This window comes from Ambystoma mexicanum, chromosome 1q (genome assembly GCF_040938575.1).
Source record: "Ambystoma mexicanum isolate Mex_15411 chromosome 1q, UKY_AmexF1_1, whole genome shotgun sequence".
Classification (NCBI taxonomy): Eukaryota; Metazoa; Chordata; class Amphibia; order Caudata; family Ambystomatidae; genus Ambystoma; species Ambystoma mexicanum.
Window position 1 is genome coordinate 577616651 of NC_090922.1, and position 25831 is coordinate 577642481.

The 25831-nt window shown below is 47.6% G+C and overlaps 1 protein-coding gene across 2 annotated transcripts in view; it reads left to right on the forward strand.

Annotated features, from left to right (window-relative positions):
- The window catches only part of UCHL5 (ubiquitin C-terminal hydrolase L5), a 518067-nt gene that overhangs the window by 310187 nt on the left and 182049 nt on the right, over window positions 1-25831 (forward strand). For both annotated transcript variants that reach the window (XM_069641075.1, XM_069641074.1), the window contains exon 8: window positions 17729-17831. In XM_069641075.1, coding sequence (XP_069497176.1) covers window positions 17729-17831 — 103 coding nt within the window. The remainder of the gene's footprint in view (window positions 1-17728; window positions 17832-25831) is intronic.

A 25831-nucleotide genomic window follows, 5' to 3' on the forward strand; every position in this document is an offset into this window, starting at 1 on the left:
TGGGACCTTGTTATCTGAACAGATAACAAATAAAGATGTGCCCGAGCCTCTGCTCCTTACTCTTACGTCCCGTTCCCTTTCCTCCATACTGTAGGGGTGTCCCTTCCAAGGGACGGGAGACGGAACCTTTTTCACCAGAAAAAAAACCTTCGTCCCCTTTTAAATTTAGAGGTGCGGCCCAGGGAGCATGTGCTGCCCTGACTCCGCCCTCCGGCGCCACACCTCAGTCCCCTTTTCCGCATCGACGGGAACGGGCTGAATTCACCAGCGCTCCTGGGTTTGGCTTCAGCCATGTAATTCCATGCGCGGATACTTCTGTCTTTTTTGTCTTTTCTATCATTCAGGTACTCGGTCCTCAGGCGTCACGCTCCTCCCTGGTGCATGTCGGACTTCTACAGGGTTCAGCAGGTGTCCATCCTGCAACTGGCTCTTCCAGCTTCCGACCCCCATGCCCTCTGCCTATGTTGCCTTGGCCCAGACCACGGTTGGCAATCATGTTTGGTGTGTGGCTTGCTGTCCTCGAAGAACAGACAGACTAGCCAGGTGGAGGGAGCTCTTCCAGAGATTGTATCCAGAGGATCTCAAGAACTTCGTAAAGCATCGAATCGGGCCCAAGGTAGGGCCAATATTTTCCAGCGCACCCCGCAGGAGAGACTCCTTCCCAGGGACTCTCCCACGTGGGAGGGACAGGTCAGGTCCTTCTACCAGCATGTGCACTGAGGCTGCTACAGCTACCAGCCTTCGGGTCAAGGGGTCCTCTGATCCTCCCGGGCACAGTGTTGATGGACCGGAAGGTTCTTGACCGGGTCTACACCCGAGGGGCTATGCCCTTTTACCGGCACAATGGCTTAAGGGCTACGCCCAAACACCGGCAATATGTCAGAGGGGGTGCTTAAACGACCCCTGGGTCGAGGGTGCCACACCTACCGGGCCGAGACCTGAGGAGCAGGGTAGGCCTCGTGATCCACATGCAAGAGTCTTGGAAGAGGCCGGGCCCAGCGGGCTGGGCAACACGTTGCAGGCATGTGGCAGGCAGCTCGACAAAATGGCTGCCGCGCTTGAAAGGGGCACCCGTCCGACACATTCAACGAATTCGGCAAAGAACGAGTGTCAAGGTGGGACTGGTCTCAACCAGGTACGCGGCCTACAGTGTACCCTTCATTTGCGCAGGGCAACTTTCCTGTGCGTCCATATAGACAGGGTGCGCAGCGGCACCAGCAGCCCCCCGCTCTCTGCCTCCAGGAGGTCTCCTCAGATGGGGGTTATCAAGGACGCAGTCAGGGAAGTCCTCCCCGCCATGCTAGAGGCACCACAGATGCCTTCATCGGCCCCCAGGCCCCGGTGCAGCCGCCCCCTCTGGCTCCACAGCCAACTCCGCCTCCTCCTCAGCCTCCGGCTGCGGTCCCTGTACCCCAGCCTCCGGCGCCATCTACCCCCTCCTCCACAAAATTCTCCAGATCCGCAGGATACGGACGAGGAGGATTCGGACACGCCATCCTCAGCCAGGGCCTTTCATGAACGTCTTGCTGGCCTGGCGGAGTACCTGTGCCTCCCCAAACCCGAGGTCGAACAGCCGGCAGAGGTGGGGTTCTGGCTGAAGTTCTCACAAGATTGCCCCTCTGCCAACACGGGGATTCCACTGCAAACCGCTGTAGTCTCCCTGGCCAAGAAGGGCTGGCTCAAGCCCCACTCGGTCCAGCCGATCAACCAGCGCCTGGACACCAAATACAGGCAGATGGAGGGGGATACACACTTGCTCTCGACCCATCCTTGGCCATAATCCTCGGTGATCGCTGCAGCATCGCTATACTCCAAGCCTCAGTCGTCCCCAGCCGCCTCCTCTGCGGTGGTGCTAGGCAAGTAGAAGATCTTGGAGACGTATGGCAAGAAGATCTACTCCAACGCCTCCTTGCACCTATGTCAAGCCAATGCAGATGCCATGCTGGCTGCCGCCAACCAACGGTTATGGTGGGAAATTGCAGACTTCCTCCTGGAACGTCCCTGCCAATGCCAATCACGCTTTAAGGCGGGACTAGCAGAAGCCAAGCTCATGGCGCATGACCTCATAGGATCCAGTGGCTCAAATCTGCATTTCCAAGGACATGAGAACAGCCTGGCTCCGGGCACCGAAATACAACCTGGATGTTCAGGAGCGCATTCTAGATCTGCCGTTCGAAAGGGGGAGTGGGGTGGGCGGAACCTCTTCCACTCCTCTACGGATGAAGAGATGGACAAGAACAGCTCACAAACAGCAAAGTCTGTCCATTCTTACAAAGACCACGCCCAAATCATACACCCAATCTCAGCAGCGCTCGGAAAGTGGTCGTACATATTGGGGGGGGGGGGTGGTTCCACGGCTTGCAGGAACGCAGATCCAGGCAGCCAGACCACTTGCCATCTCAGAACCGGTGCAAACAAAAAGGGGAGGGGGTTGAAGGCTTTTCCCAGTCCCCCTCCTCAGTGTCAGCCTTCGAGGGAAAGAAGGCATGACACGCCCCTTCGGGTCCACGTGTCTCCAGTGGGGGGCAGGCTTGCCCTCCATTCGCAATTCTGGCGCCAGAATTTCGCAGACCCTTGGATCCTTTCCCTAGTATCCACGGGGTACTTTCTTCCTATCCCAGCCTCTCCTCCCTCCACAGGTTGGGACAGCAACTCTTTTGGCGGAGATTCGGTCACTCGTAGAGAGCCAGGCAGTGGAGGAAGTCCCAGCCTCCCAGCCTCCCAGCAAGGCTTTGGCTTCTACTCCAGGATTTTCGCCATTCAGAAGAACCACCAGGCGGGCCTGAGAGTGGTGCTGGACCTTTCAACCCTCAACCTCTCCCTACCCTTGCAAGAATTCAAGATGGTTACGCCAGCTTTTATAGCAGAGACATTGGACAGGGGAGACTGGATGTGCTATCTGGACCGGAAGGACGCGTACCTACACGTCTCAATTTGGCAGCCCCCTCGTTCTTTCCTACAATTCAGGATCACGGGCTTCCATTTCCAATACAAAGTCCTTCCATTTGGCCTCAAATCGGCCCCCAGCGTCTTTACCAGACTCATGAACGCTGTGGAGGCCCTGTGCTCGGAGGAGGGCCACCACATCTACCCATACCTCGACGACTGCCTAGTCAGGGCTACATATCCAGAAGCGGTTCGCCATTCTTCCCATGCCCTTATGAACACACTGCACGACCTGGGCTTCTCACTCAACCTCAAGAAGTCACAGCTGCTCCCTACGCAGTCTCATTCCTGGGCCTCATTTGGGACATGTGCGCTGAGAGGGTTTTCCCTTCGGAAGACAATCTCAGCCATCAAGAGGGCCACCACCCATTTTTTCAGCAGAGAGGACCTCGGCATGGTGGTACCAACATCTCCTGGGTCTACTGGCAGCGGTCCTGTTAGCCGTGCCGCACATTAGACAAAGGATGAGAAGGCTTCAGCTGCAATTCGCGGCCTCATGCAATCCGTAGCGGGGCTTGCAATCTTAGATGATCAACGTTCCTCCATCTCTCCACTCGGACCTAACTGGGTGGTCCATGGACTGCAACCTATGGACGGGCAAGCCCTTACGGCCGCCCTCGCCGCAGGCCACCATCACCAGACTCCTCGCTTGAGGGCTGGGGAGCCACAATGGATGATCTCTCGGTCCACGGCACCTAGACTCGACACAAGCACATAATTGGTTGGAGCTGAACGCCATCTGGCTAGCGCTCGGAGCATTCCTACCACTTCTCAAGGGAAAGGTTGTCCTCATCCAGACAGACGACTCGACCAGCATGTACTACGTCAACAAGCAGGGAGGCACAAGATCCCCTCCTCTGTGCAGGCTGGCGATTAGCATGTGGGAATGGGCCCTGGAAAATGACATTTACCCCTCGGCAGTCCACCTCCCGGGGAATCCAACCTGGAGGTGGACAGGCCCAGCAGGCTGGGAGCGGACAATTAAGAGTGGCAGCTGAACAACCTTGTTATTCAAGAGATCTTCAACAGGTGGGGTCCTCCCCAAGTGGATCTCTTTGCTACTTGGCACAAGAAGTGCCCCAGTTCGCATCCTGGCAGGGTCAGGGCCCTGGCTCTCTGGGCTATGATTCCATCTCTAGTGGACCGGTATATAGGCCTACGCCTTTCACCTACTCTCCTGATCCACAGGGTAATTTGCAAGATCAAGGAGTCTCATCGACTCATCATTGTCATAGCTCCATGCTGGCCGGCCAGGCCATGGTTTTTGGAGCTACTCAGCCTCTCGGAGGTGCCCCTGATGCACCTTCCGATGGGCCCAGCACATCTTCTGGCGCAGCAGGGGTGCAGAATCATCCACCCAGCGCCAGGGAAACTAGCCCTCACAGCGTGTTACCTGAGCAGGTAACATTTCGTCACCTTAGCCTCTCACAGGCAATTCTGGAGATCATACAGGGCGCCAGGAGCAAAGCCACCAGGGCCCAGTACAAAAGCAAATGGACCACATTCTGCTACTGGGCAGACTCCAAGGGAATTGACCCCTTGGCCTGCAATTTGTATAACAGGCTTTCCTTTTCAGCGCACCTCGCTCATTCGGGCGTACAGGTGGACACCTGCCGCATATACCTTGCAGCCATTGGGCCTTACAGGAACTGGGAGGGAGGCATTTTTTCCTCCTCCAACCCTATCGTCAAACATCTGACCGGTCTCGCTAGGCTCTACCCGACCGTCAAGAGACCGCACCCCGTGTGGGATCTTAACCTAGTCTTGGGCGCCCTGGCTCACAAACCATTCGAGCCAATGGCGTCCGTGGACATTAGGTTGGTCACCATCAGGAAGGCCTTACTAGTCGGTCTTGCCTCGGCTCGCAGAGTCAACGAGATCCATGTGTTGGTTGCCTCTAAACCATATTCCACCTTTCACAAGGGCACAGTAGTCATGCGGACGATCCCGGCATTTCTGGCCAAGGTTCCAACCGCATTTCACTTGAACGAAGAAATAGTCCTTCCTACATTCTTTCCCGATCCCAAGGATGAAGCACAGAGTGCTGCACTGCCTGGATGTCGGGCGTGCCGTACAATTCTACTTGGACAGGACTAAGGGCTTCCGCAAGTCGGATGCCCTGTTTGTCACTTCCGGAGGATCGAGGCCAGGCCATCCGGCCTTTAAGGCTTCCATATCCCGCTGGATGATCTCGCCCATCAAAGAAGCATATGAGGGCCAGCACAAGCTGCTCCCGGCCAACATGCATGCCGTCACGCAGCCAGTGCCAAGGCAACGGCAATCGCATTCCAGCGCCATGTCCCTTGGAATGTCATAAGCAGGGCGGCCGCTTGGGCCTCTCCCTCGGCTTTCTGCAAGCATTACTGTTTGGATGCCAGCTCTAGATCTGATGCAGCTTTGGGACAGGCGGTTCTCAGGAACCTGTTTTGCTTAAGGAGGGTCTCCTCTCCACCCTGGGGCTACAATCAGTTGTAATCGCCTATACAGTATGGAGGAAAGGGGCCAGGACGTAAGAGTAATTATAAGTTACTCACCTTAGTGACTAACGTACTCTTAGTCCATAGTCCCCTTTCCTCCCTATACGTCCCACCAGCCCCCTCCAATAATACTGGTTTCATTAGGCAATGTTAAATCTATTGTCGATGGGGACTGAGGTGTGGCTGCGGAGGGTGGAGTCAGGGCAGCACATGCTCCCAGGCCACGCCCCGCGCCTCTACATTTAAAGGAGAAGGTTTTTTCTGGTGAAAAAGGTTCCATCTCCTGTCCCTTGGAAAGGACGCCCCTACAGTATGAAGGAAAGGGGACTGTGGACTAATATGTTGGTCACTACAGTGAGGAATTTATAATTTCTACTTCCTAGAGTGCTTATTTATTTTCCATTTAGTTATTGGTTAATTACAACCGTATACATTTTTCGAATGGATTGTCCTCCAACGTATTCCACATCTTTATCATGTAATGTCCACAGCTGTGTTACTTCGGAAATTTTTCGGCACAGGGCGTCCTGCGTCGATGGCACCAGGTCTGTCCCTCGAAGGCCTCGTCGAGGGTGACGTCACCACATGTTAAAAATAGGACAACCACAGCACCCGTAGCCTCGGTTTTTCCGCAAACGTGTTTGCTTCGAGAACTCGGTTTGGCTCATGTATTACTCGTGAATGTCTTCTTCGACCCCCAAGACTCCACGGTCTGGCTTTAAGACTTGCCGGGACTGCAAGTATAAGATGTCGATTACGGACCTGCACCGCATTGGTTTGTGGTGTCTGGGCGAGAGTCATGACACTGACGATTGTTGGAAATGCCAGTCGCTGATTGATAAGGCCTTGCGGGTGCGTTAGGGGTAGTTACAGGTAGATAAGGGTTCTAAACCCAGTAAGTCCCTTAAAGCTGCTAAGGGGATGTCCACCGACAATTCGAAAGAGTCCCGGGGATCTAGGTCCCGGAGAGGTTCCTGCCATTCATTGTCCGCGTCATTCTTGGAAGTGCAGTCACTGGTCGCCTTCCCCATCCTCTGAGGATGGCGCCGTGACGAAAGTGGCTTATCCCACGAAGTCCTCGACTCTGTAGGAATGGGCAGCTTTAAAGGGAGCAGATGCTGGCTTTTTTTTTTAAATCCCAGGGCACAGTTCCGTCCGGGCCTTCGGATGAAGCCTGCAGGGAACGGTCTCAGTCTGTGGTTGTGCGCCTTCGGGCTCTGGTCCGCGGCCCGATACTCATCTGGAACCTTCGAGGTCCCGTTCGGACAAGGTTCAGATTGATCGCCAGAGACGTGCTGCATCCAGATCTCGGTCTGTGTCCCCGGCGAAACCGCAGAAATCTGGTAAGGGCTCAAGGTTGCCGTCGACTTAGTCGGCGCTGTGTCCGTCGGATACAGATGTCGAAGCTTTGCCTTCACACCATCCCTCGGCGCCCTCGATGCCTTCGGGGCCTTTTGGCCGGAATTTGCCGATGGAGGTCCCTGGTACTGTGGATCCTCCAAGTCTTTGAGGCCTGTTAGGGATGCCAGACCCTCTTCTGTTCCGAGGCAGGGTTTTTTCTTCCTCTGGATAATATCTGAGGAGGTCAGATTTGGAATTTGCCCCTGTTGAGCCTGATGTGGCTCCTGTCTTTTACAGGGACAGTCAGTTGGAAGAGTTTGGTCAATATCTTCATGATGCCAGTGGCTTGGACACTTCTCCGGAGGTGGAATTTGGCAGGCCTGAGCCTGGGGCTCATGCAGAGTCCTCTTATAGGAGACTGATGGCTAGGGTCACTGAGTATCTTGGTTCGTCTAGTCCTCCGGAAGCATTTGTTCAGGATGACTTAACAGATATTTTGGATCCAGGTCCGTCCTCTGACCCAATGTTGCTTTTTCATTTAACATTGCAGAAAAGGGTGGCGGCTGCTTGGCAGACACCGGAATCTCTTCCGGCGGTTAACAAGTCGACTAAAAAATACTGCCCTTCCAGTAGCGACCCCAGCGACCTTTCCTCTCACCCCACTCCTGAGAGTTTGGTGATTCAGGCAGCTACGGCCACCTCGAGGCAGGCGGCGTACCCTACCATCCCTCCTCAGAGGGATGACCAACACTTCGATCTGTGGGCACGCAAGGTGTTTTCTGCATGGGGGTATGACGCTGAAGACAGCCAACTCCACTTGTGCCTTAGCAAGATTTTCACACTCTGGAATTATGTTCTAGCGGCTGGGCATATTCCCGGGGGGGGGAGGGGTCCAAGATGGCATGGATGCCATGTGTGAATCCCTTCAGTCGGGATTGGACACAGCCAACCGTGTTAGCCAGTCCATGGCTGCGAGCACCGTTATATGCATATTTCTGTGGATGCGGAAGTCTGGTTTTGCTCCGGATGTACAAGCCCATCTTCTGAGCATGCCCTTTGATGGCGCGCATTTGTTTGGCAGCAAGGATGACCAGAGCCTTGAGAGGTTGCAGACCTCAAAAGCTGCAGCAAAATCTTTGAACGCAGTTGTGTCAACCTCTGCCTTTTCATCCTAGGGGACCGCACTGGAGGGGAGGTTCCTTTCGTTACTACTCCCCTTCTGGTAGGACGCGAGGATCCGCCAGTCCAAGGGGTCAATGTAAAAGTACCCATGGGGGTCAGGGAAATGGAGGTGCCAAGGCCGCTCAGGCAGCAGCCTCTTTGCCTTCAGGCGCTGCCGCAGCTGCTCCAAAACACCTATGAGGACATGATCCATTGTTTGCCGATTGGGGGCAGACCGTCTCAGCATCTCGAAGAATGGCGAGTTATTACTTTGGATGCATGGGTACTGGATACAATAGCCCACGGCTACTGCCTCCCCTTCCTAAAGTGGCCACCGGGGACTGTTTCTTTGAAGTTTCCGGATCTGCTCCTTGTGCAGCAAATCTTGACCTTGCTGTAGAAAGGCGCTGGTGCCTGTAGCGGAGAGGAACAAGGGATGGTGTTACCCATATTTTTTTATTCCAAAGAAAGACGGGGGGGGGGGAGGGGAGGATTAAGACCCATCTTGGACTTGCATTGGTTGAACTCCTCAGGAAGGACAAGTTCAAGATGGTCACTCTCTCAGGTCCTCTAGGCCCTTCGACTTCAGGATTGGTTGGTGTCCTTGGACCTACAGGATGCTTATTTTCATGTGCCAATTCATCCAAAGCACAACGTACCTGAGGTTTGCAGCTCGCACTTTCAGTTTTGGGTCCTGCCATTCGGATTGACCTGCGCCCGAGGGTCTTTACCAAGCTAATGGTGGTGGTGACTGCGTATCTCAGGTGGGGGGGGGGGGGATTCACGTCTACCCCTACCTGGACGACTGGCTGATCCGTGCGCGTTCTCCCGAGCAAGCAATGGATCATCTCTCACCTGCCGCTTCCTCCACAAGCTGGGCTTCACCCTCCATTTCAAGAAGTCATATCTGACACCTTCACAACAGCTCCAGTACATCGGGCCTGTGTTGGACACGTCCTTGGAAGTGCTCACCTCCCAAGGTGAGGGCTCATCACATTGTGCAGATGGCCACATTTCAACATGCCCAGCGTCTCCCAGCTTTCGAATTCTTAAGGTTGCTCAGCCTCATGGCATCCTGCTTTTTTCTGGTGCCAGAGGCCAGGCTGAGATCCCTGCAGTGGGTCCTCAAGATGCAGTGGTCACAATTCTCAGGCAAGATATTGGATCCCGTTCAGATTCCTCTGTCTCCCAGGATATTCTGTGGTGGGCCAACGATGGGAACCTGATGAAGGGGGAGCCGTTTTGGCAACTGTGGCCGGAGGTGACAGTAATGACGGACGCTTCCCTCTCAGGATGGGTTGCTCATGCCAACGATCTGACTGCCTGTGGTCGTTGGTCTCCATCGGAGTCCAAACTCCACATCAACCTGTCAGAGCTGAGGGCCATCAGGCTGGCCGTGAAGGCTTTTCTGCCGTCTGTGCGGTGGAAGACTGTCCTGATCATGACCGACAACACAGTGGCCATGCATTACCTCAACAAAAAGGGGGGAGGGTCACTCCTGTTGTGCAGAGAGGCGATGTAGCTCTGGTTCTGGGCAACCCAGCAGGGAACATCACTCTCGGCAGTACATCTGGCCGGAGAGGAGAATGCCGCTGCAGACTCTGAGCAGGCAGAGCATGGTTTCTCACGAGTGGGAGTTGGCTCAGGAAGTCCTTCTGGAGCTCTTTGCCCTTTGGGGAACCACACAAGTGGATCTATTCGCAAACGGTGCCAACCGGAAGTGAGATTCTGATCAAGGGAATTTCCTCCGAGAGGATCCTTAGGAGACGCGTTTGTTGTGGATTGGTCATTCCCACTTCTGTACACGTTTCCTCCGGTCCCCGTGATTCATCAAGTGTTACGGAGGTTTGTATCCCACATGATCCTCATTGCTCCAGATTGGGCCAGGAGCGCATGGTACCTGGACCTTCTATAAATGTCCATCTGCTCTCCACACTGTCTTCCCTACTGAGAGGATCGTCTCTCGCGCTCTCTCGCGAGGGGGGAGGAGTGGGGTTTGGGGGTTCTCCATCCAGAGGTCCAGATGCTCAACCTTCACGTTTGGTATCTGAAAGGTGATCTATAAGGATTCGGACCTCCTGGATGACGTGATGGAGATGTTGCTTTTGGACAGGCAGCCAGCAACCAAATCCCTGTACCGTTGTTTAAGTTTTGTGACTGGTGCAGAGGACACAATGTAGGTCCTATTCAGTGTTCCATGCCCATGGTTCTGTCTTTCTTGCTTTCTTTGGCCCACAGGGGCCTTCAAGTTGGTACCATTAAAGGTTACCTGGCAGTGCTGTATCTTCAAGCGTTTGTCTGAAGAATGTTCTTATTTTAAGATTCCTTTTGATTTCCCAATTTCTAAAAGGGCTCACTAATGTGTTCCTGCCATCCCCTTTTCAGGTGCCGGTTTGGGATCTGAATTTGGTCTTGAAATTCCTGGTGGGTGCTCCATTTGAACCATTGCACTCTTGTCCTTTGAGACTGTTGTGTTTCAAGAAGATTTTCTGTGTTGCGGTTACATACGCCTGCAGAGTGCGTGAATTGCAGGCCCTTTCATCTAAGCCTCCCTTTACTGTGTTCCACAAGGATAGGGTTGCACTGAAGGTACGTCCGTCCCACCTAAGGTAGGGTCTGAGTTTCATCTGAGCCAGAAAGTGGTGCTTCCTGCTTTCTATCCTCCTCATCATCCTGGTAAGGAAGAGGAGCGCCTCCATAGGTTGGAACCTAGGAGAGCTCTATAAGCTTTTATATTTCTAGGATGTCCAGAGTAAATGATCAACTCTTTGTGGAGTACGCTGGATACTGATTGGGCCAGGCTGTTAACAAACAAACGTTGTTCAGGTGGATTCTCCTCACCATTACTGAATGTTAGATTGGCGGGCAAGGACCCTCCTGAAGGGTTGTAAGCTCATTCCATTAGGGGAGTGGCTGCTTCCACAGCCCTACAGCAGGGAGTTCCTATTAGTATTTGTGACGCAGCGACATTGGCTTCTATCCACACCTTTGTCAAACATTACTCCCTGGATACGCTCCATGGTCAAGATATGGCATTTGGTAAAGCGGTTCTTTATTCTGCCGTCTGATTGGGTATTCTAAATTCTTCTCTCCTCCATTTTCTGGTACTGCTTTGTGAGTCTGTCAAAGATGTGGAATACGAGGACAAAATCCATTCAAACAACTAGTTACTTACCAACTGGTAACGTAGTTTCGCCTGGATGTTCCTTCAACGTATTCCACATCGCCCTCCCAGCCTGCCCCTCTGGAGAATTTCCTATGCTATTGCAGCATACGTTCCCTCAAGGCTATGTGCAGTCAAGCAGGCATTGTGTACGAGCATTTCACATGTTATGGAGGGGAAAACATAAACTGAGGCTATGGGCGCCATGCGTCCTATTTATAACATCGGTGACGTCGCCCTCGACGGAGGCCTTCAAGGGACATCGACCCGGCGCCATTGACGCAGGACGCCCTCTGCCGAAAAATTTCAGAAGTAACACAGCTGTGGACATTACATGTCAAAGATGTGGAATACATCTGGACGTTGGAGGAACATCCAGACGAAAGAACGTTACCAGTTGGTAAGTAACTTATTCTTCTTAAGAACAATTTACAGCCATTACATTACATATCATTAATTACATGTTACAAATTATGTACTGACCATATAATATAAAACCATTTCTTAAAATCATCCTAATATTTTTAAACCTAAATTTATACACGAATAGGGTGCCTTCTCTAGACAACCTATTAGAACTGTTTTAAAAAAGAGAACAACTAAAATAGTCCTGACTAAACTGATTAATTCAGAACTAAGGTGCAATTTCCTTTTCTAATTTCTGGCATCAAAACAGTTATTCTATTCCAGATATGGTATGCAGCTCCTACGTACACCAATGTGTCTGCTGTATAGATGGCGGACCAAAATTTGTCAGAGGTTACCATTCTGTAATCACTAACCAGGTCCCCATAGCCCTTATTGTAGTATTCCTGTAAACAGCAACAGTCTTTTAAAAGGGGTCTATTGTTTCCACCTTTTTTCCTGCACAAACAACTCTTTCTTGGTACGGCACAGAAGTCCATTCACCCACATACTCGTAACACAGTATCATATTGAATCGGAGAAATCGAGTGAATCGAAAGAATTCCAGATTGGAAATTTTTATTGCATATATTCTTGGTTTCGCCATCTCAAATCCCAGCATAGAATATTGTGCATACCGCTTCTTGGAGCTCCACATTACTACGTTATTAGCTATGTCCCACTGCATACCCTTTTTTATAGTAATTTCTGTGCGTTAATGGCTTCCATTTCATTACCAGGCATAGGCAGGCCAATGTCGTGGAAGAAAGATGCTACTTTTAGGTTTTACATGAGCTCATTTTGGTTGTTATGCATATTCATGGCAATGACACTCAGATTTTCTGGTTCCGCTGCAACAACTTTATAATTATGAAGAGTTTGTGCAGCGTATTTTCCACAATGTGGTTAGGGATCCAAGGCCTAGTTCACTTCTTAAGGCTTCTACAAGTACAGCATTTGAAAGTCTTCAAACTGATCGTCATCATTTACCCTCCATTCTGTCAAACCATGTCATATATTTGGCCTCTGTTTCCAATGCAGACACTATCCCTGGAACAATACTACTTTTTTATACATTTCTAGGAAGTCCTCCATTAGTGTGTCCCCCTTTTCTAAACCTGTATCTTCTAATGACATTACATTTTCTCGTCATTTTATCCTTTTAATGTATTTTTGTAGAAAGTTTTCATGTTTATTAATTATCGTGATGCCTAGATATGGATACATTTCTACTACCTCTAATACCTCATTATTTATCTTCCAGTTCAATCTACGCTTTTTGTTCATATGCACTTGTGACCCAATTATCATAACCTTTGGTTTTTTTGCATTAATACACAAGTTATTATTCTTTGCAAATAAGTGCAACGCATTTAGCATTCTCTGTAGCTCAGCTGGGGTTTTGTCCATGACTCTGTAATCGGCATATGTCATCCAGCTTATTTTTACATTACCGAATTTAGGGGGTATATCCCTGTACTGAGTCAAGGTCATCTTGCATATCGGCTACATATAATACCACATATTAATACTACACAGCCTTGTTTTTAAACCCATATTCGTGATAACTGAGTAATAATGACACCCTTATTAAAACAGATAGTTAGTCGTTAAATCTGATACCACTGTAAGGAAGTGTAGAACTATGGGGCTTGTGCCCCAATTCAACACCTTACTCCCAATTCAACATCTTACTCCAGAGCCTAACCGATCAACACAGTTAAAGGCTCTGGAGTAATCAATGAAGCATACATAGATGTTGGTCCCCTTTTTTAAAATTTTTGTTCCATCATACTGGAGACCACATTATTCAAAGTGGTCATGTTGTCCAAGGTATGAAGGCCTTGCTTAAAGCCACTTTGCCGGAAAGATAGTAAATTCCTTTTATCACTCCACAAATTAAGGATTTTCAGCTGGAGAGTGCAAAGGATCTTGCAACTTGTATCCGCCATGGCCAACAGCCGATAATTACCCTGGATAGTTCTCACACCCTTCTTGAAGTTGGTCACCAATATGGCTTTCCTCCAATAACCCTACTGTACCAAATATTAGTGAACATTCTTCAAAAAGAGATTTGCCCACTTAATGGGGTTACGTTTGACCGCATTAGCTATCGCATCGGACCCCAGGGCTCTAGACTCATTCATTTTGTTAATTACCTTCAGGATATCTGCCTGGTCAAAAGGCGGTTGTAAATGATTATTCCCGCACAGCTCTATATTCAACCAAAGTTCTTTATGCTTCTCGTAGGATAGTTGACTAACATACTCTACCCATTCATCTACCGGTATCACGTTAATATCTGTATTATCATCCTCAATTAGATGTCTATACAAATAACAAAACGTCTTTGAATCATTAGTCTTACCTAACTTAAATATTTTTCTCCAGTTAGCATTTCTGATTTTGTATGTGAGCCTTCCGGCAGTTCTTATATTTCATTCGTAATGTAGCTTCCATTTTATGTCTGTTTGGAATTTACCCCTCTAACATGTTCTATTCCCTTCAATCTATTTATTCTCATTATGACCATCGCCATCATACAAATGAGTGTTGCTTCCCTGAATGGTGTGACAATCACTTTTAGGTCATTAATATCATGTTAACCATCACACCCAGTCCCTTTGTTCCTAATCCAGCCATATCCTTGCTATCAATGGGTATTGGTTGAACATTTCATCAAATTTCATAAAGTTTTTACCTGTCCATAATATCGTATTCCCACCTGTCGAGGTCTGGATATTCATTATTTCACCCATGTTATGTTTTATTTTTATATTCTACCTTAATTCACATTTATGCACTGTGTGATCACTATGCAGGTCAAAATATGTTCAGATTGTTTCAGCTGGGTGCGTATGCACTCCATAACAAACATCCACTCGATAATAAACTTTACATTGGTCCAAGTGGATTCTTTTACATCTATGTTTAAGGAGAGTCCCCAATTTTGGAACAATTCCAGCCATAAGATTCCATTAGTTATTTGTACCGGAGAGGAATTTGTTTTCCCAGATTTGGTGGAATCATTGCCTCAAATTCATAATTGTTGCTTTATCACTATGTATTAAAGTCTCCTACTACCATGATTTCCCAGTTGGTTGATTCCATCATCCAACCTTCAATAGTATTTGAGATCACTTTGATAACTGCCTCCACATGTGCCTCTGCGGGGGCAGGGGGTGACACGTTGATCATTAATTCTTTAAACCTTCCCAGTTGCTTAACCGTGGCACATAGTACAAAAGTGAATTTACCAAATGTATCATATTCCGTGATCATTAACGGGCTCTTAGCACTAATACATAGTCCCCCCCTACCGGGCATCCAACCCCTCTGCAGACGGCAGTCTCCTGGAATGCGAGTAAGTCAGTTATCCACAAAACACTCACCATCCTTATGGAGAAAGGAGTGGAAACCTCTGGTATTCCAGGAAATGATTACCGGCTCATGGTACAGCCCTAATTCTCAATTTCCCCCCAAGTAATCCCCATCAGGGGTCCACATGTCACTTCTCATTCCCCCCCGCCCGCACCCACCTTGCCAGATCTTTCTTCTGTCCATTAATAACTTGGCTAACGTTAGTAATTCCTTTTGTTAGTGACTGTTACAGATCACAATTTTATAACCATTCCTCCACAAAGTCTGCACGAATGCTAATCAATTTGATAATTACTGGTGTTACAAACTGCACAATTGCCCAATTAACCCAGCTAAGTCACTTTCTCAATATCCATTGTAGTGATACCACACAGTTGCAGAACCTTATGCAATCGTTCCAAGATCCAGGTCCGGTTTTAAAAAAGGGCTCTCTTCAAATGCATTGATCTGATTTTCATGGATTTGCCCATTCAGTCACCCCTTTGTCTTAATTAGGTTCATGCAAGCATGGCCCATTGTAATCTTTATTAATGTTACACATGGCTAATCTTTCCATTTCTCTGATACAGGTCTCCTTGTCCCTAGAGGAGAGAGATTCTACCAATTTATTTGTGGCTATGTTGACATAATTCATGCACTTTCAAAATCCCCTCTTGGTCTTTCCTAGGAGAACATTTCTTGCATCGTTTTTATTGGGCTCACTCCGCACCCCATCAACCATTTTTTTTTTCCATCAGCCCATGCTCATTATTGATGGTTTTCCTTGGATCAGTCTTGTTGTTGTTTTCCACTTAAGTCTCATCTATTACCTCTGATCTCACAAATAACTTCCATTTTCTTTATCTCTGCTAGCGAGGCACCATTCATTCTGCTTGGGGCTTTCTTTCCAATGTTACCCGGTTTACACTTTTTCTTTGCCCACTTTTTATTTTGTTTTCGGCAAGTATGTTTTTTGCTCCCATATGTTGTACTTTGTTCACCCTCTGAGTTACCAACCACATTCATACCTTCCAACTGTTTTAATCACAGCCACGCACTTATCCTCTGCTATTGCTTAACATAACTCACTCAGATTGTCTTCTATTTCATGCTACTTAGACACATTTCCTATTATACTCTTCCACTATTATATTCAATATTATCCACAATCCTTGCCACCCAATGTGTTCAGTTCTCAATGTTCTTCCATGAGGCTAGAGCAAAGGGCAAATGCGGCGTCCAAAGTTGCTATAGCCTCCAATTTACTTGCAGTGTTTAATGATCCTTTCTCTTTTTAGTTTCTTCCCAGGAGTTGTCCTCCTCTACACTTGAGTCCTCCTGTGCTATTTTCTCCAAATCTGGTGTCCCAGATAAGTTAGTTCCAATTACATTGTCCATATTTTCCAGTAGTTCCTTGCTTTTGTCAGTCGGTTCCTGCATAGATGCTGCCTTTATTCATAGTGATTGTCTTCGGAATTCGTGGCACAAATCTAGTTACGAGTTATCAATCATAGAACTGTTAGGCGGGGTAGGATCTCGCTCATACATTACCTCACTAATTTAATCATTCCATCTTGTTTGTAACACCATAGGGCCACCCTCCTTTAAACCACCACCAACCACCACTTCCTTCTCTTGCCTCGCTGTCATGAAGGTAGATATTTTCAGTTGTTCTGATACAATCTTTGTTTACCAAACTCCTTATACCTCTGAAATCTACGCCCCTTTTTTTCCTTTGTACATATCTATAGGAGGGGGTGGGTGAATCTGGAGGGGAGAAGAGTCGGATGCATGTTTGATTTAGAGATTGCGTATTAAATACTGCTAGGGAGGGAAAGGGGGAGGCAGGGGAGATGCAACAAGAGGCCAAACCGAAATAGGCGGCGGTGAGCCTCTATTGAAATCATTAGTGTCCTTGTTCCACGGTGGCAGGCATACCCTACGCAGCAACAACCAATAACCACACCGCAGCACACAGCGAACAGCACCCAATAGTGCACTCTGCTAGCTGCGCATGCCCGCTGTGTTTATGCTGCTTCTGGGAAAAGGGGCGTGGCTACAGATGCATTGATTATCCAGCAAAAGTGTTGATCAATTTTAACAGGTCCAGTTGGTCTTGTGGTCCCACGGTCGGCGAACAGCACTCGATAGTGCACTCAGCTAGAGTACTTGCACCACATGCTGCTTGTGCCCAGACTTAGTAAGATAATCGTTCAAACCTGAAGTCTGATCATCCTGGGCAGTACTAGGATAATTAAGCTATTGGTGATTGGCTCACAATGCTGACATTTTAAATCTCCAGTTAAAAGGTCTTAATTGTTCAATAAGTATTGGAGGGATAACACAATGTTACTGGAATGCATCCTCCTAGGTAGACTGTGAAACAGAACTGTTCCATCCCCACACATCCCGTCTCCACCCTCTCCTTGTTAAATTCAAATGGCCCACCACAGCGCTGCCAACCACTCACTTTACACCCTGATTTCAATTGGTTTGCTCTGCATTTACAGCACTGAGCAAATCCCAAAACAAATTAACTTGTATTTCATATAGACCAATGAGAGCAACTGATTTTTGGGGATTTTTCTTGCAGAATGTATTACTGGTGAATATCAGACTTGTGACTTTGTACTGTTTACTAACAGTAATTGTAGAGCTTGTTTACTTAAAATGGTAGCATTTCTCTAGTTTGAGTAGTCCTATATTTACATGAACATGTTCATTGACTCCTGGATTGGATCAGCATTTGCTTGGCTCTGCCTTATTTGCTTGGATCAATCCTATGTGCAGAGATCCCGTTTAGTTATTTTTCATAGATCAACCTCCCTATAGCTTAAAGAATATTTAATAGAACTTCACTTTCTTTCTCATTAAGATATAGCGAAGGTGAGATAAGATTCAACTTGATGGCCATAGTGACTGACCGGAAAAGGATCTATGAAGAAAAGATTGCTTACTTGCGACTACAGCTTTCAGAGGTAAGGTCAAGGGTTAACATGCTCCTCATGAAATGTAAAATTACTTGCACAAAGTTGACCATAAAGTCTTGTTTTTGGGAAACTACTTTGTGTGCTAGTTTTTTTTGTGGCAAAACACCAAATACTGGCGAAGCTTTATTTCTGTGATGGTAATCACTGCAGACATCTTTGATTTTTTTTAATCTTAGTTTTTGGGGGTTTGGGGGGGGTTGAGGCAGTGGGGGCACACCGGGAGGTCAAGGGGACAAGGGTGAACTGAAGTGGAGAGGCAAGTGTGAAAAAAAGTTTTTTTGGTTTCAAACAGAAAGCAAAATTGAAACCTTTACAGTTTATATCCTTTCCTTCCAGAACGTAAAAGAAAAAAACAATCACAACACAGTAAAAGTAATTAAAAGAAGACAAAGCAACTTTCCAAATCCATTCCTATTGACAAATTCCCAAGACTAGAACGCTAATAAGATACTCCTAAAAATGAGGAAAACAACTCTCCAATAGGAGAGTAGACTCATAGATGACAGCCCTTGCCCATAAATTCATTTTTCTTCTCTAAAAATTCTCCATGAATTTCATTGCTGCCAAAACCATGCCCACTAGCACCAACTCCCAACACTCCTCTATAGTCAATGAAGCCGTTTTTCCCAATTGTTCCAAGGAGTGTGACCTTAAATTGAAAAGAGCCGGACACCTCGTTATTAAATGTTGGGGATTTTCCTCCTGTATTTGGTGTCTTGTTAATAGAACCTCCTTTGTGGGCATGATGCTCAGCCGACATCTTAGCGAGAGATCCCTTTGATGGGCTTATGGACATTTCTGGAGATACCTTGGTAGGTCATTAAGCCCCTCTTTCTCTTTCCACAGTCCCACTCTCAGAGCGTCTCCTCCCTTCGCTTCAATAGTTTCTATCCAGTCCGACCGTCCCAAAAGGTCTTTGACTTTGATTGGTCACCAGGGCCACTGGATCAATGTCATGGGACAGCAGCATCGCCTCCTTTTTAGTTCTCCATTCTTTAATAGCCCTGCCCTCCGCTTTCTGAGGCCTCAGAACTGCGAAGGGCGGCGCCCCCTCTTCTAACGACCATTTACGCTAAAGCGTTATGGATTTCCACCGCACCATTGAGCTCATGGACTGTAAGCATAATTCATGATGTATTGCTGCGACCGGCAGCGATCACAGTAACCAACACTTTGCGCCAAAAGTATCTCCAACAGCGCCCACACTGTCCATGTGAGGTTTAGGATAGCTTTGGCGCCGTATCCGAGAGTTTGCATCACCTTCTGTTTGTAGAAGGTTATCCCCGGTACCAGCCAGAAGCGACAGTAGCGCTTAAAAATGGCACGGGGCTAGCTACCCAGCGCGGGGTGCCAGGCATCTGATTATGGTGCTGAAACGGTAGGCACCAGAGCTGAATGGATTTCAGAGGCTGGGAGGGAGCCCGGTGCCCAGGGAGAGGAGCCGGGCTGCCGTGAGCCGCACAGGCCCCCGTGCCAGAGGAAGGAATCTGACGGCATTGTGGAGAATATCAGTTCACACTCCTGACAGCGCGAGACAAAGCACACAGCCAGAATGGGCTTCAGTGGCATCTGCGCTGGGTGCTGAGCCAGCTGAGGTGGGTTGCTCCATGCCGGGCTGATTTCATGGCTAAAGCAGCAGTTTGACTTTGAGTCACTAGCGAACAGTGATGCAACCATTTCAGCCCAGCCCAATAGGCTGAGCAAGGCTGAATTGGGGACCAAGAAGACCCCTCCATAAACTCCAGTAGGGTTGGGACTCGGTTGCCCCACTCAGTTCGATTTCCCCTCCACCTGTTGGAGCTCACTCTTCATGACAGAGGAACTTCTCATGGAGCAGCCCTGGGAGCGGACACTGGATCTGTGAGCTTCTGGCAAACTGTTCATACAGGCATGAAAAGGGTGGAGTGCTGGCATGGCTTTGTGGCTTATTCCTATGCTGTTAATACAGTGGCTAAGAATGCTGATGGAGTTTGCATGGGAGGACGCCCCGTCTTTGGCGAGAACTATTTGTTCTTAATCAGTGGTTTGATTCTGTCCAAGTTCCCAGTTTATTTGTTGTCTGGGTGTGGGGGATCGTGTGAATGGGCAGCGGGTTGGGTGGGAGGGAGAGAGGGGGGGTTACATCTTCTGTTCCAAATGTGGGGCGGCTGGGAAGATGTATAGGGGATTTTACAGGAGTTAACATTGTATGCAGCTATGGGGGAGGTGACCATTCTCCGATGCAGGCATGAAAAAGGGGCACTTGTAGCATTGCAGGAGATCAGGGTGATAAATGGGACTTGCGAGGGGAAAGGGGCAATTACATCAGCAAAACCGACCCGAGGGGGTATCGTCAAATGGGACAAAGGTGATTAATGTGGGCACTTTAAATGCCCAAGGTCTGAATACCCCAGACAAACGCACCCATCTCTTTCTAGAACTGCAGCGCTTAAAGTGACACATAGTGGGTCTGCATGAAACGCATCTCCTGCTTGAGGACCAAATTTGGCTCAAGAACAGGCACTACACGCACCAATTCTTTTCTTCTGTGATGAGTAAGAGGGCAGGGCTCGCTATTCTATTACATAAAGACTTGGGGTTCAAGCATACCGACGCCAAAACAGACACCGATGGAGATATGTTTTAATTATGGGTAAGATCAGGGATCCCCCGATAGTGGTGGGGTTTGGGGGCGACATGAACCTTGTCATGGATGGGACAAAAGACAGATTGGGGCACTTGACATACTCTGTTACTGGCGCTGCCTATAAGGCGCTGCGGTCCCGGATAGACTTGCCCATCATCCCACCTTTACAAATGTCTCATGTTCACAGTTCAGCATCACAAATAGACTACATTTTCATATCCACGGGACTGGCCTTCTGGCCATCGCCTCAAATATGGAACCAACCCATGACAGACCGACGTAGCATGGTATTACTACACCTTAAGTGATGGGGGCTTCGACAGCTGCATCATTGTAGGATGTGTGGAGGCATCCTATCGGACACTGTTTGTCTGGAGGAACTGAAAGAGGGGTGGTGGGGGGGGCATACAGGACTATCTGAGACATAACCCTAGGGGAGGATACTATTGACTTTGCACAGTGGGAAGCCCTAAAGGCGGTGGCTAGGGTGGAATATTATAGCAAGCGCTGTGGCATTGAAGTGAACCTGAGGGCAAGTGGAGAGGGACTTGCCAGAGGATGTTCTAAGGGCAGATGAAATGTATGCTACGGACCCGCCCCACCTCAACTTTAGGCGAGTGAATGCAGCTAAACAGCAATTCGAATTGAGAGCTTCGAGGACGGAACGAGTAATGCAGAGGTTAAGACATGGGTATCTTGAGCAGAGGAACATGCCAGGAAAGCTATTGACATACCTTCTCAGGCAGCAAAGTGTATGTATGTGTGTTGCCTTTGGTGGGAACACTTGAATGTCCCCGCCTAGGCTCCAGAATGTCTGGGCATGCAGGAAGTGAGGGAGGAGTTTACCACCCCCCTGTCCTGAATGGGACCCACTCCCACTGGGGGTCTGGCTGTCCTGATGGACAGCAGAATGCCCCTTTCTGTAAACTGCCGAGGATTGCAGAGGAATGAGTGCTAGAACTGTATAAAAGGCGAGGCTCCTGGAGTGAAAAACAAGTTTCCACTGAAAGCTGAAGTAACCGAAGAAGACGACCAAAGACGCCTGCAGACCCTTTGAAACACTGAAGCGACCACTGCTGTCCTGACCCTTTGTCGCACAAGAAACTGGAACGCCGAAGATAACTCCTTACCTCTGACTGGTAGGAACAAGCAGTCCCAAGACTAACTTTGTTTTGAGCCATCTCCGAGATCCTGTGAGTTTCCAGAGCTGCAGAACCCCAATACCAGGAGACCTGCTGCCCATTTCGAGTGCATCGTCCCGGAAAGGCAGAATTTGTCCAAGTCTTTGCTGAGCCCTCGAGGACACTCCAGAGACACAATCCAACTTGATCAAACCCCATCAGAGTGTAGGACTGCAGGAACAGAAGATTGACTGGGTGAATCCTGTCCTTTGTTGGTGCTGTAGAAAAGACGCCAAAACTGCAGAGTGACCAAGAAGTTGATGAAAGCTGTGCCGGAGGTCCTCCCTTGAGACTGCTGCATAGATCCCATCCATTGTCTTGCCTTTCGTCATCAGACCAAGGAATCCGGAAGTCTGGTCCAGAGCTGCAACAACGTGGGGCAGCCACAACAAATATTTTCTTCACACATAAGGTACTGTGGGGGTGGGGGGTATTGCTTATCTTATTCCAGAAAGTCGCTCCAGAGCATTGGAGGGCGCATAGAGGTATTCAGGGGGTACCCCCTCTTGCCTCGGACTCGCTCGTGTCCCTTTAGCGAGTACTTTAACAGGGTCTCCAACATTGGTTAAGCCTTCTTGCATCTTCCTTCCTAGAGTCTAGAAAGTATCCACAGGAACTTTTGATTTCTACTGCTTTGGAAGACTTAAAGCACTACGAACTGCCTTTTTAGTTAGGGTTGCGCTTTTGACTTTAAGACTTGCTGTGCCGCAAACGGTATTAGCATAATTGACCTCAAAACATTTGACCTAAAACATTTGATCGTGCAGTTAGTGTCTAGCGTGCTGCATCGCTCTCTGGTGTTAGTTCCAAGCAATCAGACTTGTCAGATTGGAAGCTTTTCACTGGTTACTTTTGAAACTGCTTTCTTCTGATTTGGAATTAACGCTGCCGCTGTGCTTGCTGATTCCATTTGGATTGTGCTTACCTGGTATTAGCCTACTGAACTGCCACGAGACGCACCTGCAGAAGCCGACCCCATCCCATAAAACACAGACGCGTTAGCATGCGCGTTCATGCATCGTGAGTGCAGTAGGAGTGTCTAGTGTCTACGGGGCCATGGGGCGAGGTTGATACGACGCCTTTGTTTTTTGTAAAGACTCTGAAGTAAGCCTTCCCTTTTGTGACCAACTCCTATGAAATTGCATTTACAATGCCAAATCCTACCACACGCATGACTACTCTTCGTAGTGCTAATGCAGCACTGGCTCCTATGCTGAAACCACTATTCAAGGTCAAAAAGACAAGGTTTGCACAAAAGGCAGCTCTGAAACAAAAGCCAGCCATTTTGTCTAAAACAGACATTGCACATTTTTTGATCATATTAAAGCTCTGTTGAAGCAGACAAAACATTCTAGCATTTTGTCTGAAAGTTCTGAGCTTTCTATATGCCCTACGATTGATAATTCACTACTAAATATGGTTGTGGGCCTCCAGCGAGCGTCCCTGCGTGGGGAAACAGTACTTCCTTCTTACGAAGATGATGCAAACAAAAAATGATATGATTCTGTCTCCTGATCTGAGAGCCTTGTTATCTCCATCTGCTCATTCCTACTCTATGGATACGTCCATTGAAAGTATAGAAGAAAGTGGCACCACAAAGGAGCTAGCATCGGGATATTTACCAAGGCATTTGATCTTCTGCTCTCAGAAATTAAAGCCCTAGCCACTTTGGTCTCTACTCTTTCCAAAGCACAGATGGACAGGACATTAAAAAGTTACTGGAAGCTATGGCGGATACGACTCAGCATGTACTAAAAAAACCTGCACCTGTGAAAAATTCAGCAAACGCAGAAATGAAAGAAAAAGCACCTCAAATAATTTTAATACCATCTCTATCGGTGAGCGATTGATCATTTTTGGCTCCTTGCCCTTTCATACATAGCCAAAAGTAAAAATTCTAAATACAAGTTGGGACTTTGAAAAGTATTACTTTTCTCCAGCAACACACCGGGATATATCTGCCAAAGAAGAAAATTACCCAAAAAGTTAACTTTTGGTTTAGAGGATAAAAATCAAACGCATGATGTGAAAGGGTGGAAAAAAGATCAAATGCATCAAATTTAGACTGGCAACTGGTGGAAACCAGAAAAGGGGCAAGAGAGAAGATAGTCTAAAATATTCTTCCTGATGGTTCCATGCGACAAGTGTTGCTCAATGGTCCTAAAAAACGTCAAGCACCACTAAAACCAGGTGCACAAATGAAACTGCTACAACAAAAAGCCATAGACTTAAAAACAAACCATTTCTCTTGATGTTGTTTTCTAAACCCCTCTTACTGCTTTTGGCAAAGAGGAAGAAGCATAAAATATAAGATTCAGAGGAAACAAAAGATGCTTCCCACGACCAAAGATTTTATTAAGGCGCAAAATGTGTCTGAGAGAAATGCAATGTTAGGCAAAAAAGAGCCAAAGGGCTTAGGAAAATGGGTCTTTCTGGAGGAATTAAAGGCCACAAACTATAGCCCTTTTTTGAACCGTACACCTTTTTATTGGAAATACTGTGCCTATTACCTTATTTGGACTTGATCAATTCTTCTGACATTACCTGTATCAAATTACCCTGGGTGGGCAGCAAAAATGAATTGGGCATTGGTCGAATTCTCCTCATGGCTGATTGTCGCTCTCCTGAAGGAGAGCGCGTATTGGAATGATGTGATCTGGGATCATCCCTTCCTATCTGCCGGAAAAACAAGCATTCCCCTCCTAGCAAAGATCTTTCACTATCCTTCAAGAGGGACAATACAACTAGCATGAAACAGACGGGCAAAGCAGCACTTCAAGCATTTCACATTAAAATAAAACGGAACAATCGCGAAATTGAAAAATGGGAATTGGAAGACTTGATTAAGAGGTCAAATTGACTTAAAACGAGCGATCAAAAATTAGAACTGCTCACATGGACCACCCGAGGCGATCAATTGTTCCTTGCCCATCCAACTGGTCTAGAAATTATAATGGTAGTTGATTTATTCTTTTTACAGGAGACCTGGTGTGCTAGACCTTTTTGTAATAGATGGCTATCATTTAATCATAAATCCTGCAGTTACTTCTAATAGAGGCCGTAGTAGTGGTGGACTAGCTATTGGCTCTAAACTATTACACAATCTTAGCCCTTTCCCTACAAGAATAAGATCTGCATATGTATTAGCAGCCATTCTTTCCCCAAGGGAAACCAGCAGAACTCCATATTGATCATCAATGTTTGACCCTCCGGGAGGACTATGTACTGAGTCCATACATTGAGACATTAAGTCAATTTTTTTGAAATGGTATGGCTACTCTACTAAGGGACTAATGATCAAAGCTGGATATTTTAACACAGAGCTTCATTTGTCAACACCCTTGTAACAGCAAAACAAAGTCCCCCTGGTTGCTTTTCATGGCAGCATATGACCTAGAACAACTTTGCTTTGATAAAGCAGACCCAGGAGAAACAAACTACGCATGGTCAAATGGATCATCTAAATCCCATCTCGATTATGTCATGGCGGATCCCGTATTGGCAAGTAAATGTGGCCCCATTACAACCTAATTCAATACATTGAGCGATCATGCAGGACTAGCTTGGACCCTGTCTTTGGAGAACATTTATACTCAACATACTCTGCTCCAGAACTACCATTAACACATAAGGGAACAGACTTTGCTGGAGTGAAAGATCTAACTTGTGGAAATGATTTTCTGGAATATAACTTGCAAGATTTTATGGAAAATGGCTTGTCGGTTAACTGGGATTTAAATGATTTGATCTGCAATGGGCAAATTGGCCAAAAATAATATACTGACAAAATGAAATATAAAAATGTTACTACGGGAAATATTTACTTTGACCCACTCATTGCAGCACGAAAACAAATACATCACTGTGCAAAGACGGCAATGAAAAATAAATACTTGGATCCCAGTGCTGGAGAAAGTGTTCCAACTAAGAAGCCTAGCTACAGGCTATAGAAATTGGATTAAGCAACGTAAATTATCTATTTGTGCAGCAAATTGTACCCGATTATTTAGTTTGCTTAAGTCTTTCAATATACAGAAATTCTGGTCCCATTGTAATTCCTTCAGAAGTAGTCCACTCCCCACATATATAAATCAAGTTACGGAGCACACATGGCTGAAACACATGGATTTGTATCATGACCCCACTCTAAATGAATGTAAGGAGCTCTTGAAACATAATAA